We start from the raw sequence: 13,098 nt of genomic DNA on the forward strand, positions 1-13,098 counted from the left end.
TTTTACACTTTCCCATGCCTTAACATCTGGTTCTTCAAATAATTGAGCCCCTACCTTGACAAAAAAATTATTCTTTGTTCGGACTCACGTGTAATCCACAAAGCCATGTCACAAATCACATCATGCATCTTCACACTATCTCATTCATCCATTTCACTAACATTTACCAATAAACAAGCACTAATAAGAGAGTGGATGATGTTGTCACCTTGCATTTGAGCTTCATCGATTCAATCAAATGCATTCAATAACCCTTCACAAAACCAATACTCCACTAATCTCTTTCCGGGAATACAATAATCTTCAGGATATAGACAACAATATAGGAGGCAAACATTTAGTTGTGGCATTAGGCAAATTATAATAACTAAATTTTAAAAGCGGAAATACCTCATTTTCCATTTTTGGCAATGCACAACACTTCAACATCTCAAATGCATATTTCTATTCCCCAAGTGTTGTCTTGCAAGCCATGACACAACCGATTGTAATTAGTGCAAGAGGCAACCCACCGCACCTTTCCGCTACTTGTTTAGCTAGGTTTGGAATATCTGGATGGCTGTTAAGAGTTTCCTCTCCAACCTTGTCTTAGAACAATTACCAAGCCTTCTCCGGTTCTAGGCACTCCACTTTGATTTTCTTTCGAACTCCCATTTTGCTACATACCTCCAAAGATCGAGTAATAAAAATAAGTTTGGAACCATTTTCCTTGCTTGGTTTTGGTATCCCAACTTGGTTCAAATCCGTCCTCTCCCATAAATCATCCAATAATACAACCAATCTCTTGTTGCGCAAGACCCGTAGATTTCTATAGCTTTCTCTTCAACACTTTTATTCTTTCATGAGTCATCTGAAAATCCAAGATTTCCACCAAGCATATCTTGAATCTTTCCAACATCGTAATCTTTAGACACCAACGCCCAGATAACAACATCAAAATCATTGGGTATGGTGCTGAACTTGCTGTTGAGTTTGGTCAAGAGTGTTGTCTTGCCAACGCCCCCAAGCCATAAAGGCCAATGATCCTCACATCTGTTTCTACGATGCAACTCCATAGAGGTTGAGAAAGGAGATGAAGATGGAGTATTTACAAAATATGATGTTTGCAAAGCAGTAAGAACATTAATGGATCATGCTAATGAGCTGGGGAAGGAGGTAAGGACCAACCATGCTCAATGGAAGGAGTTTCTTCTAAAACCAGGACTTGAAAACTCTTACATGGATGATTTTGTTATGCAACTGCACGCCTTGGTGTGATGATTTCTATTGTAAATTTGTTTCTAAATTGCAATGTCATCTTTTTTTTTTCTTTTCAAGGTATTATTAACATTATCTTGGTAATGGAATTCCACGTCAATAACTCAATACATTTAAAGGATTTTTCTGAATTTGAGATTTAACTTTATTTTAATTTTTTTATAAATTTTAATTGAGTTTATGTTACAAATAACACTAAATTTAATCTTTTGTACTATCGCTTTACGAGTGAATTTAATTAATATTTTGTATTTATAAATAATAATAAAAGGAGAAAAATAAAAATAGTAAATAGTAAATATGTGCAATTACTTTTCTTATTGGGAGTAATAATAGGAAGAAAGTAAGGGATGTAAATTTGTTTTCATCTAACCTTGTAAATTTTTACTTTTTAGTTTATAATTTGATTTCTAAAACATTTCGTTGTGGCATTAGGCAAATTATCATAACTGAATTTTAAAAGCGCAAATACCTCATTTTCCATTTTTGGCAATGCGCATCGCTTCAACATCTCAAATGCATATTTCTATTCCCCAAGTGTTGTCTTGCAAGCATAGTTTAGATGTTTTGAATGATAACTTAACATATTTTGAGTTCTAAAATTGTTTAGAGGTATTATGGAATGGTTGTCAATAGTTTAAACTCGTTTTTAGATGTTTCAGATATGTTCTGGGCAATCTGTCTCCTGTATGGCGACATCCAACCTTCAGTGTCGAGTAATTTGTTCTCGGTGTCGCAACATCAGGAAATCAGTGTCATGACACCCATTTCCCACTGTCGCGCAATCCTTTTTCCAATGTCGCAACATTGACCCTGCTACCTTATTGTGACCCGAATAAGCTCCAAACGACGCCCGTTTCTATCCAAATTTAAAAAAAAAAAATCCTAGAAATGACTTGACTAAATTCAAAAAGTCTATTTATGTTAAAGCAAAGTCTTGAATTTGATGATTGGATTAACTTAGCTCTAGCATCCAAATGTGACATCTCTTGCTCGGAACATGTTGGTTAGTCTCGATTAAAGGGTGTTACAAAGAAAGGAGAAGAAGAGGAGAAAGTAAAATAATGAAATATAAAAGAAAAAGGAAAAGAAAGAAACTTAAAACGACAAAGAATTAAATTACTCGAAAATAAAAATATAAGGACTAGCTGTGCAATTTGATTTGAAGTTTTCATCTAAAATGATGATATAATGTGTCAAGTCTACTTATTACATTGTTAACAACAATTAAATCGAAAGCATCAGTAACTATATTATAACTTTGTTGAAGTATAGTGACAAAAAAAAAAAAGAGTAAGTTAAACCATACACAAGTCATAAAATTATGTAGTTTAGCCGAATATCATTTCACTCACAAAAAATTTGTCAAATTGACTATAGCAAATAAAAACTTACAATAATTTGACTCAATCCCATTGTTTTCAATATCGGTATAGCCACTCGATATGTGGGGTTCGACCAGGTGACCCGCGAACCAGTTGAATTGGCCAGTCGTACAGGTTGAACTAGTTTGATTTATTTATATTTTTTTAATGATTTATTCAAATAAAGTGGATAAATCAATTGGACCGCTCGGATTGGAACGGGTGGTCTGACCAATTCAACCGCCATTCCAGCTTGGAAAACCTTGTTCAACCACAAAATTGTTAAAAACAATTGAAGTACGAAATTGAGATTTAGTGTTTTGAGACAAAATATTGTTTATTAGTTTTATCCGTAAAAAAATCTAAATAATTTCGAAAGGAAGGTTGAATAAAATTAGAAAATTAATAGAAAAATTAAGTAGTGTGTATGACAAATATCAATTAAATAAACTATATTTTAAAAAATAAAATGGTGGTTATCAATTCTAAACTAATTTTCAAATTCAATAATTTTAAAATTGAGAATCAAATTAATTAGATTATTTGGATTTGGATTTTAAAATATATTTTTAAAGAAATTAATGTTTAAATTTGAAAAACCTATCTTTGGAATAGTAAGCAAGCCTATGATTTTCTCCTATATATACTGCTATGTACTTGTTTTATTAGTCATAATTAAATATTCAGAATGATTAATATGGGTTTAAAAATGTTGTTTTCTATTTCTTTCTTTCAATGGGTTTTATTGGTTCTATCCGTGGAACCATTTGTTTATGACGTCAACTTTGCTGGAGCCGTTGGAGATGGAGAGAGTGATGATACAGAGGTTTATTTTCTTCTTAAATGCTATAGTTGGGAAGTTTATGATATTTGATTGTTTATTTATATAACTATTTTAGGCCTTCAAATTAACAAGTTTGTGGTATTGGTAATGACATGTGTAACATTTAAATACATACATTTATAATAAAGTTAGTCTCGGTTTAGGGACTAAATTAGAATTTAGACAAAAGTTGAATAAAAATTGAAATATTCAACGTGAAATTGTATTGCATTGATGAATTTTAATTTTTTTTAATTTCCATAGCTAACGATGTACTGGAAACTTCGACTAAGAAAGGAAAAGATAAAGTCGACGAGAAGTAGCTCGGAAATTCTGGTTTGTATTTATATAATCTGAATTTAATTATTAATTTTAGTATTTTGATTTAAATGGTTATGGTAATTAAATAAGGTAAGTATTAGCATTTTTTATACTGAATTGAATGTATGTGAAGTTGTGATTTATGTGATAATTGAGTATTGGATAATTGTGGCATTAGAAAAGTGAATTGAAACCCTATTAACTGTATCGGGCTGATTCTAATATAGATGGCATGCCATAGGATTGAAAGAGTTCAGGGATACTTCGACTTCAAGTTGATGAGGCATTGGGTGTCAAATTATTACTTCGGATAAATTAGATGAGGTACCGGGTACCAATTTACTTCAGCATGGCCGATGAGACACTGGGTGTCAACCAAAACTAGTGTGTTTTGGTTGGATCCGTGTATCAGTCCAAGTCCGTGTCATGTTAATAAGGGTTATTGAATAAAATAGTGTTATGATTGATATTGAGTGGTGATTTGAAATATGATTAGAGGCACATGATTTGTGTATTTATGAATTGAATATGAATGAACAATATTGTTGTTCAAATGATTTGTATTCATATTGTGAAAAGCTATCTGGGATAGCAAATGATAAAAATTGAATGTGTTATAAATACATTATTTATGAATTGAATAATTGTCTGACTATAGTTATTATATGTTATATTATTTTACTTTCAAGCATTCGGATTATAGAAATACCACTGAGTTTATACTTAGCGTACGGTTTGTTTTTCGTGCGCAGGTTAGGTTAAAGTCAGATTGCCGATTCAGCATCCATCAACAATCCCGAACTCAAAACGTGGTGATGTATATTTCTTTTTTTGTCGGCATGTACCTAGGATGTCTTATGCTTGTCATTTTGGGAAGTGAATGTAAATGATGTTATAAGATGATATTGGTTACTTATATACATGATTATACGTGTTAAGTTGAGGTTTAATATGGAATGTTTAAGCTGATGCATAAGTGAGAGTGATCTAGGAAAATTTGAGTTGAAATTGCTATGAATTTAGAAATGGCTTAAATGATATTTTATTTGATTGTTTTGATAATATATGTGAAGTACCTATGAGGGTACATTGGTTAGGAAGCTAGGACGATTGTTTTGACATGTTTTAAAGGTATTAAATTGTGTTTTAAAGTGATTGAACGATTGGTTTTTGAGTTGCTTGGTGTTCAAGGTTGTAGGGAAGGGTAAAATTGATGTTTAAGGTTCATTTTGAGTCCACACGGCTAACACATGAGCGTGTGTCTCCTGTTTCTTTGAAAATTTTTGATGTTTTCACAAAAAAATTCCTGGAGTACCCGATTTAGTCCCGATTTATTACTAACACATATTTTGAGCCTCAGGGGATCATAAAAGGGACAATATGATTAACTTATGATGTGTATGCTAGATGATTATATAATGTTCATATTTGATCTGAAAAGTCCGGTAATGCTCTGTAACCCTGTTCCGATGACGGGTAAGGGTTAGGGGGTGTTACACACTGACATTCTTTTTACACTTTCCCATGCCTTAACATCTGGTTCTTCAAATAATTGAGCCCCTACCTTGACAAAAAAATTATTCTCTGTTCGGACTCATGTGTAATCCACAAAGCCATGTCACAAATCACATCATGCATCTTCACACTATCTCATTCATCCATTTCACTAACATTTTCCAATAAACAAGCACTAATAAGAGAGTGGATGATGTTGTCACCTTGCATTTGAGCTTCATCGATTCCATCAAATGCATTCAATAACCCTTCACAAAACCAATACTCCACTAATCTCTTTCCGGGAATACAATAATCTTCAGGATATAGACAACAATATAGGAGGCAAACATTTCGTTGTGGCATTAGGCAAATTATCATAACTGAATTTTAAAAGCACAAATACCTCATTTTCCATTTTTGGCAATGCACATCGCTTCAACATCTCAAATGCATATTTCTATTCCCCAAGTGTTGTCTTCCAAGCATAGTTTAGATGTTTTGAATGATAATTCGGTATATTTTGAGTTCTAAAATTGTTTAGATGTATTATGGAATGGTTGTCGATAGTTTAAACTCGTTTTTAGATGTTTCAGATATGTTCTGGGCAATCTGTCTCCTGTGTGGCGACATCCAACCTTCAATGTCGAGTAATTTGTTCTCGGTGTCGCGACATCAGGAAATCAGTGTCATGACATCAGTACAGTGTCGTGACACCCATTTCTCAGTGATCGGGTTATCTCGAAATTTGATCATTTTAATAAGAGATTTAATTTGCTAAAATAATGTTTTTCGGTCTACAAAATCCAGAAAATGGGTTCGGGAGTCGGTTACACACGAGGAAGGATTAGCACTCTCCTTACGCCCAAAATTGGCTTTTATAGCCAATTTACAATATATTCTTTTATATATTTTTTCTACTGTTTCAACTTCTCATTTTTTATTTTTATCTTTTCTTCCTTTTTCTTGCTGGCGGTGACGGTGACGGTGGCAGGCAATTGGTGGTGGCAGGCACTAGGGTGCGACGCTGATGTGGCGAAGTGGAGGCGGCAGCAACTCTAGGCTAAGGTTTCTTTTCTGTTTAGGTTTTGGGACATTAGGGTTTTTCTTTGTTTTGGGCCATTTGGGCCTGTAAATGTGGGCTTTGCAACTGGACTATTTTTTTTATTTGGGCTTTGCTATTATTTTTTGGTTTAAATTTTATTTGTTTTGTATTCTGGTTCTGGGCTAAATTGGGCCATTACAAGTGCACCAAGGAATGAAACAAAAAAACAATCAAGTATCAACCAAGTGGCGAAAAGAATATCTAGGTAAGAATCCACCTAGATTTCATCTATAATTCTCAATCTAATTTATACAATTTCATTTCTTAACCCTTTAATTCGTAGAAATACCTAATTTATGTTTATATCTCTTTCGAGCATAAGAGAAACTAAATCTTGGTTGATTAATTGAAATTTCTTTCTAATTAAAACCTCTATTATTGCATTAATTGGCTTTATGGATCTCATATTAGATTTGCGTCTAATTCGGTAGATTTATATCATCTTATTTCTAGGATTGAATGCAACCTAATTCAATCATGCAAGATCTAATCGCAAGAATGGTCTAGTCAACCTCAGACTTATGCACATTAAGCATGGATCAACACTCTGAAATTATCAACCCAAGAACAATTAAGCATTCATAATTGAAAACAAAAACTAAGATTTTATTGCATAGAAATAGAAATCAAACAATAGAATCCATCCTAGGGTCCATCCCCCTAGGTATTAAGAGAATTAGTTCATACTTGCAAGAATAAACTCCAAAAATACAATATAACCACTAAAATAAAAGAAATCATTGATAACTCTTTTGGAAACCGGCTTGGACTCTTAAATCTTGATAGATAATTGCTTGGAAATCGGCTTCAGTGGTGTGCTTTGAGTAATTTTCGTGCTATCTAGTGATGATTGCTTTCCTCCTCTTTTATCTCATTATTTATACCTTTTTAGATTTCCAAAACCCTTAAAAATCGTAACTTTCCTAATATCGAAACGCCCTGGACACATAGCCATGTGGGTCATGTGGCCATGTGGTATGCCCATGTGAAACTCTATTGTATGTGTTCAGCTTTCGGACTGCTCCAATGTTCTAATATCCACCCATTTTTCACTCATTCCCAAGTTATCGCACGATCCTTCCTCCTCTTATGGTGATATTCCTTTAGTTCATTCGTTACTTTATCATCACTATCAACCTCGGTACTTACAAAGCTCGCTAGCATCCTTTGCTTCTTGCGAGAACTACCACCACCTTCACCTGTTAAGGCACTAGCGTTTCTCCCTTGCAAATTTTGCATAAAAGACCTGACATCCATGATGCATCTGAGTTTTTCTGATGAACTTGCAGATCCCTCCAAATGCGAGCCCTTCGCGCGAACACCAGCAATGTCTGCATCACCAATAACTTTATCATCAACACCAGTAGTTATCGCAAGAGTGCTTACATAACCTTCCTGGCCACTTGCAGATATGTAAGACCAATAGCGTGTACAAAGTTACAATAAGAATACAAAAAATTTACAAGTTCCTCCTTTTTTCCTTAACAAAGTTAAACTCAGATCGTCAATGGCATCATGAGGCCATGTGGACCCTGCAGGCAGCATAGGGCAATAGGAAATCTCCCTCCGTGTCACTTAATCTCCTTGCGCCCTCAACAATCGAAAAATCAAAGGCAAAATTTGTCAACTAAATTCACCAGACAACTAGATGATGAACCATCTCCTCTTACTTTGTCGAGCACAAATAGGTGTTTGCTTTTATAAGTACGCAGGCCTTATGACGCTCTTAACGGTTACCACCCCCATCCACAAATCTAACCCCACAAGCTTGGTTACCACTGCCAATACAGCCACCGTCCCTTCCACCTAAACCTATTATGACTCTAATCATGATAAACAATCATGCTTAAAACAATTGAAACGACAGTAAAAAATTTTGAGGGTTTTTACCTATGAATGACAAGTCTCTTCTCACTAGCGACCCCTTTTGAAAAAATGCAAGATAAGTGTGAGTTAGGGTTAAGTAGAACTTATTTTAAAGAAGAAAAAATTTTTAGAACAGCTTTTTTCCTTTAAAAAAAAGCCCCAATCATCCTTTTACTACCCTATCATACGACAAAACATACGCGGTAAGATTTACACCAAAATGTACGTAATAAGCCTCAATCGCATGCTTCATTTGTGTAAGCCTCTCTCAGAAGAGTCACTTTATAACTCTTTTTCAGTAAGGCGGGGAATAATTTGTTATAAGGCACACCGCTATCTGACTGGAGATCTGTGTCCGACCCGACCCTCTTCACTTTACGCCTCTCCTCTTCTAGGATAGCCTAACTCACAACGCCCTTCTTAGCTCGCTACCCAACTCAGTTCGTTGTGTCCTTTTGGGCTCGCCATCGTCCAGCTCGCCAACTCCCTACTCACCTGCATTCAGCTCATCAACTTAGTTTCCCGGGGAGAATCACTCAAGACATATCACCCCTGAGGGGGATAACGTGTCCTCGTGTATGGCACTTAGTTGTCTCTAGTACGTCACATCAAGGAACCGCACCTTATAAATATGAAGAATGGACTCTAAGAGAGGAGAGAGAGAACAAGATGCTCAACATATTTTAAAATAGATAGAATAAAAATGAAAATTTATTAATGTAAAATAGATTTTTTTTAACATATTTTTTTACATATTCTAATTTTGGAATAAATTATAGGGATAAATCTCAAATTTATACATGAATTTTGATTTAATGTGCAATTGTATACATGAACTTTAATTTGGTGCAATTGTACACGTGAAACTCTAATTGTTGTTCAAATGCATATTTGAAACTTTAATTTTGATTTAATCATACACATTTAAAAATAAATACATCAATTTATTTTTATATTGGATAAATATAATTATTGATCTATACAATATATAAATATAAAATGATGTTATATCAATAATTGTGTCATAATTTACAAGAATCGAATCAAATCAAAATTTTATTTATAAAATTGCACAAAATCAAAGTTCATGTATACAATTGCACATTAAACCATAGTTCATGTATAGTTTTGAGATTTGCCCTAAATTATATTATATATTTTTATCTAATTTATATCACTTAAAAATTAAATTTGTAATAATATATAATACTTATAATGTAAACATTAAAAAATTATTATATTACAAATATAAATTTTAAATTAATGAAAAAGTATAATAGGGCAAGCATAAAATTAGTTTAAATTAATCATTTATAAATATAGACGGGCCTAGATAAAATTCCAAGCTCGTATTTCGGGTCGAGGTTGAATTTGCTTAAGTTTACCCATGAACATCTCTATTTACGATCTAGCCGGTTTATCTGGGTTTGTGTGAAGATGTTCTAATTTTAAGTCAACTTGATCCAACCTAAATTTAAGTTAAATAATTTTTAAGAAATATTTTTTTTAAGATTTAATTATAAAAGTATGTAAATATTAATATCTCTATATGTATAAATTAATTTTTTTTCATTATTTTTAAGCAATAAATTAACTATATAGATAAGCTGGACCAAGTGTCACGAGGATAGAACTTTAGTCTCGCGTTTCGTGTTGCCTTAGGCGATCCTTTCGATTCAAACACGCCTCAGTCAACCTAATCACCACAAAGAAATCTTCCAATTCACTAATTTATATAGCGGAAGCAACTCTAGCTAAAAGAAGGCAAAATAGAACAAAGAGCCACAGAAAACTATGCACGAGAAGTGTTTGAGTAAATGCTCTCAATTGTATAACTTTCTCTCAAAGAATACAAAGCAGTGGAATGAATTACTAGTGAGGGGAGGTTGTCTATTTATAGTTGAGCTCCCCAAAACCGAAGGTCTAGATCAAATTACATCGACGGACGAGATTAGTCTATCCCTTAAATTTAAGGATTTACAAGATTACATAATCAATTTACATAATCAAATCAAATCTAATCTTATAAGATATGATTCCCCTCAATCTTCTAAGATTAGTTTTCCCATTTACCAAGGTAGCCTAACTTTTCATATTTTCATCATTGGATCACCAGGTTTCACTAATACCTCTTTGAATCAAGCTAATTCGCGTAGGTCAAATGAGCCACATCTAACCTCTTTGGGACACATTTTTTGCAATGGTCACGGGCTTTGCACCTTGGCTCGTGACACAAGCCTTAGCTTGGCTTTTTTTTTTTTAAATCTAGTTCAAATCTGATCTAGTCTAGCCCATGAACACTTTCAGTTTAATGAGACTAATTAATATTTCAAATCTAATACTTATATTTAAACATTCTACTAAATCGATGTCACTCTTAACTGAATCACCAATTCAACTGTGAAATCACATAAATAATCATTCTTTTAAATTATAATTAATATTATTATGATAATACTTTTGATTTTTTATTTTATATCTTTTTAATAAAAAATAAAAATACAAATCTAAAGATTAAATACATGTTCGACAATATTAAAATACAAATTAATTATCACTACCTGTATTCATTATTAAATAAATTTTAACATAAAATATTTTCTCGACCGACATGACAAAAGCTAATATATCTAATATTATTAATCGCAATTAAGAAAAATAAAATCAATTCTAAAACCTACCAATTGAGGAAGAAAGAAAATTATCATTTTTAGCTTTACGTGCTCAAAAATAAAACTACAAAATTGAAATTTCTTCCTTTTTTTATTTTAATTTAATTCTTTAATTTATTTTTTATGATTTTTTTTTTTAAATTCAAGATTTAAGAAATGGGCTACAAATAAGATCTTTGTTAAGCTCTTCTCTTTTTTTCTTTTTTTTTTACCCTATTTTATTTGATACTCTAACTAAATCATGCAACTAAAATCGTGGCCCACCATGATGATGGATCAAAAAATCATCAGCAACATCACCACCGTTGGATATGGGGAAAACTGAAGTTTGACTAAGAAACCGTGTACCCTGTCCCCCTCGTTGCATATCCTTTTGCCTCCTAATCTCCAAAACCTTCCTATGCGAATTCGAATGCTCCGTTGACACAAACGTCGGGCTCGAGGCGGGTCGGTATTCGGGTACCAACCGACCCGATTTGTACCTCACACCACACGCATTACACAGCGTTTTCGGACCCATCGGTCCCGTCCTCCATTGTGGTGTCTTCTCCGATGCACAATGTAAACATTTCCGACCCGAATACTCCGTATTTCCGTTCGGGTTATCCCTATTCTTATGACCCGTGGGTTTCGGGTTTAAGTGGAGGACTCGGGTCGACCAATCGCACGGTGCGGTCATTGAACGCTTGGATCGGGCCTTCCCTGGTAACGGAGCCCCATGTTGGAAAATCGGGTCGGTCGAGCTCCGAGGTAATGAATCGGATCGGGTTGAGGAAGATGAGGATTCGGGTGTGGGTAAAGCAAAAATTTGGTGGTTGCTTTGTAAATTCGGGACTGTTGAAAATGAATCTTCAACAAAATTTGAAAGCCATTCAAGTTCCGCCAATTCATCGTACTGTAAATAAAAAAAAATCAAATTCGTTCAATTATTTTGGTTTAATTACAAATTTCATATGTTTCACATCACAAAATTTAATTTTTTTAATTTTAATTTATGAAACTTTAATTTTTATACTTTAAAAAATAATTTATCAAATTTTGTCCTTTGTAAAATATTAATCTATAGACATTATTGTCAGAGGTGGACAGTAATGGTAGTTAAGAGGACCTTAACCTCTAAAATTTTGAAAATTTACATTTTCTTTTTAAAAATTTTAAAATTTTAATTAAAACACTCGAAAATTTAAATTTCTATAAAATTTTCATTAATTTCATAAAATTTTAGAAAATTTAATTAGACCCTAAAGTTTTTAAATTTTAATTAGATCCGAAATCTGAATCTCAACATATCCCACAGCTTATCAACAAAATATGTAGAAATTTACAGTTTTGTTTTATAAACAACTCATATTGTGAAATTCATAATTAAATAAATCATTTTCCAAATTTCGATTAGTATAAAAAAATTACGGATTTTGATTTCAAAAACATGTAATTGGTTACAATATATTCGAAAATTATTTGAAGTTGATGTTTAATTTTTTTAATTAAAAAATGGTGTTAATTTCACGTGAGTCGTTAATTTTTTTTAGTTTCACCATGCAAAAAGAAAAGGAAAATAAACTATTTCATTACCGGGACGCCGAGTTCGCCGGAGAACTGAGAGGAGTGAGTGAAATTAGCGGAAGAGAAGTGATTTTCGCCACCGGACACTGAGGAATTGCAAGTGACGGTGGACAAATCGGTGGAATTACCCGCGACATTATCGAACAACAAGCCGTCGCCGATAACGGCGTCTTCGTTAGAGAAGTCGAGGAGGTCGTCGACGATGAAATTCTCCCCCAGCTTTTCCTCCACCATGGACATCCTCTTCTCCGGCGAGAAATCACCTGTAGCTCCGCCGCCGTAATAACCTCCGACGAATAAGTCCCCCATCTCCATTACAAAAATTACAATGCACGACGACTTCCTATACACAAAATATATCAAAAATCTTGTGGTTTTTTAGAGAGAGAAACTAAGAAAAAAAAAGTTGAACAGATTTTAGAGAGAGAAAGCTTTGGAGTCTGTGACAGAGAAAGAGACTGAAGAGTGAAGAGAAAGGGTCGGGTTATGAGGAGAGAAGGGAATGGCAAACGTGTAAATATGTGGAAATTGGAGTTTTTTTTTCCCATGTAAAGCATATAAGTAATTTAATAGTAAAGAGACTGAGAACTCATTTGCAAGTTCTTTTTACAGTACTCAGAATTTTTTATT

At 33.4% G+C, this 13,098-nt stretch overlaps 1 protein-coding gene and 1 pseudogene across 1 annotated transcript; both read right to left on the bottom strand.

Annotated features, from left to right (window-relative positions):
- Window positions 1–321: 321 nt before the first annotated feature.
- On the bottom strand, window positions 322–1,155 carry LOC105772160 (probable disease resistance protein At4g14610; annotated as a pseudogene).
- A 9,812-nt stretch (window positions 1,156–10,967) lies between these two features.
- LOC105774456 (GATA transcription factor 4) lies at window positions 10,968–12,955 on the bottom strand. The gene is made up of 2 exons (XM_012596956.2): window positions 12,478–12,955; window positions 10,968–11,797 (listed from the first exon to the last, which is right to left on the bottom strand). Exons 1-2 carry the CDS (start codon window positions 12,781–12,783, stop codon window positions 11,150–11,152), a joined length of 954 nt encoding a protein of 317 aa, XP_012452410.1. The 5' UTR covers window positions 12,784–12,955; the 3' UTR covers window positions 10,968–11,149.
- Between the last annotated feature and the right edge of the window lie 143 nt (window positions 12,956–13,098).

This window comes from Gossypium raimondii, chromosome 6, assembly GCF_025698545.1.
Source record: "Gossypium raimondii isolate GPD5lz chromosome 6, ASM2569854v1, whole genome shotgun sequence".
NCBI classification, from domain to species: Eukaryota; Viridiplantae; Streptophyta; class Magnoliopsida; order Malvales; family Malvaceae; genus Gossypium; species Gossypium raimondii.

What these genes read in the sequence shown, in the direction of transcription:
- LOC105774456 (XM_012596956.2), bottom strand. Translation starts at nt 12,783, where the DNA reads ATGGAGATGGGGGACTTATTCGTCGGAGGTTATTACGGCGGCGGAGCT. An exon ending in CCGGCGAACTCGGCGTCCCG is followed by an intron (nt 11,798 to 12,477) that starts GTAATGAAATAG and finishes TTTTATTTACAG; the next exon opens with TACGATGAATTGGCGGAACT.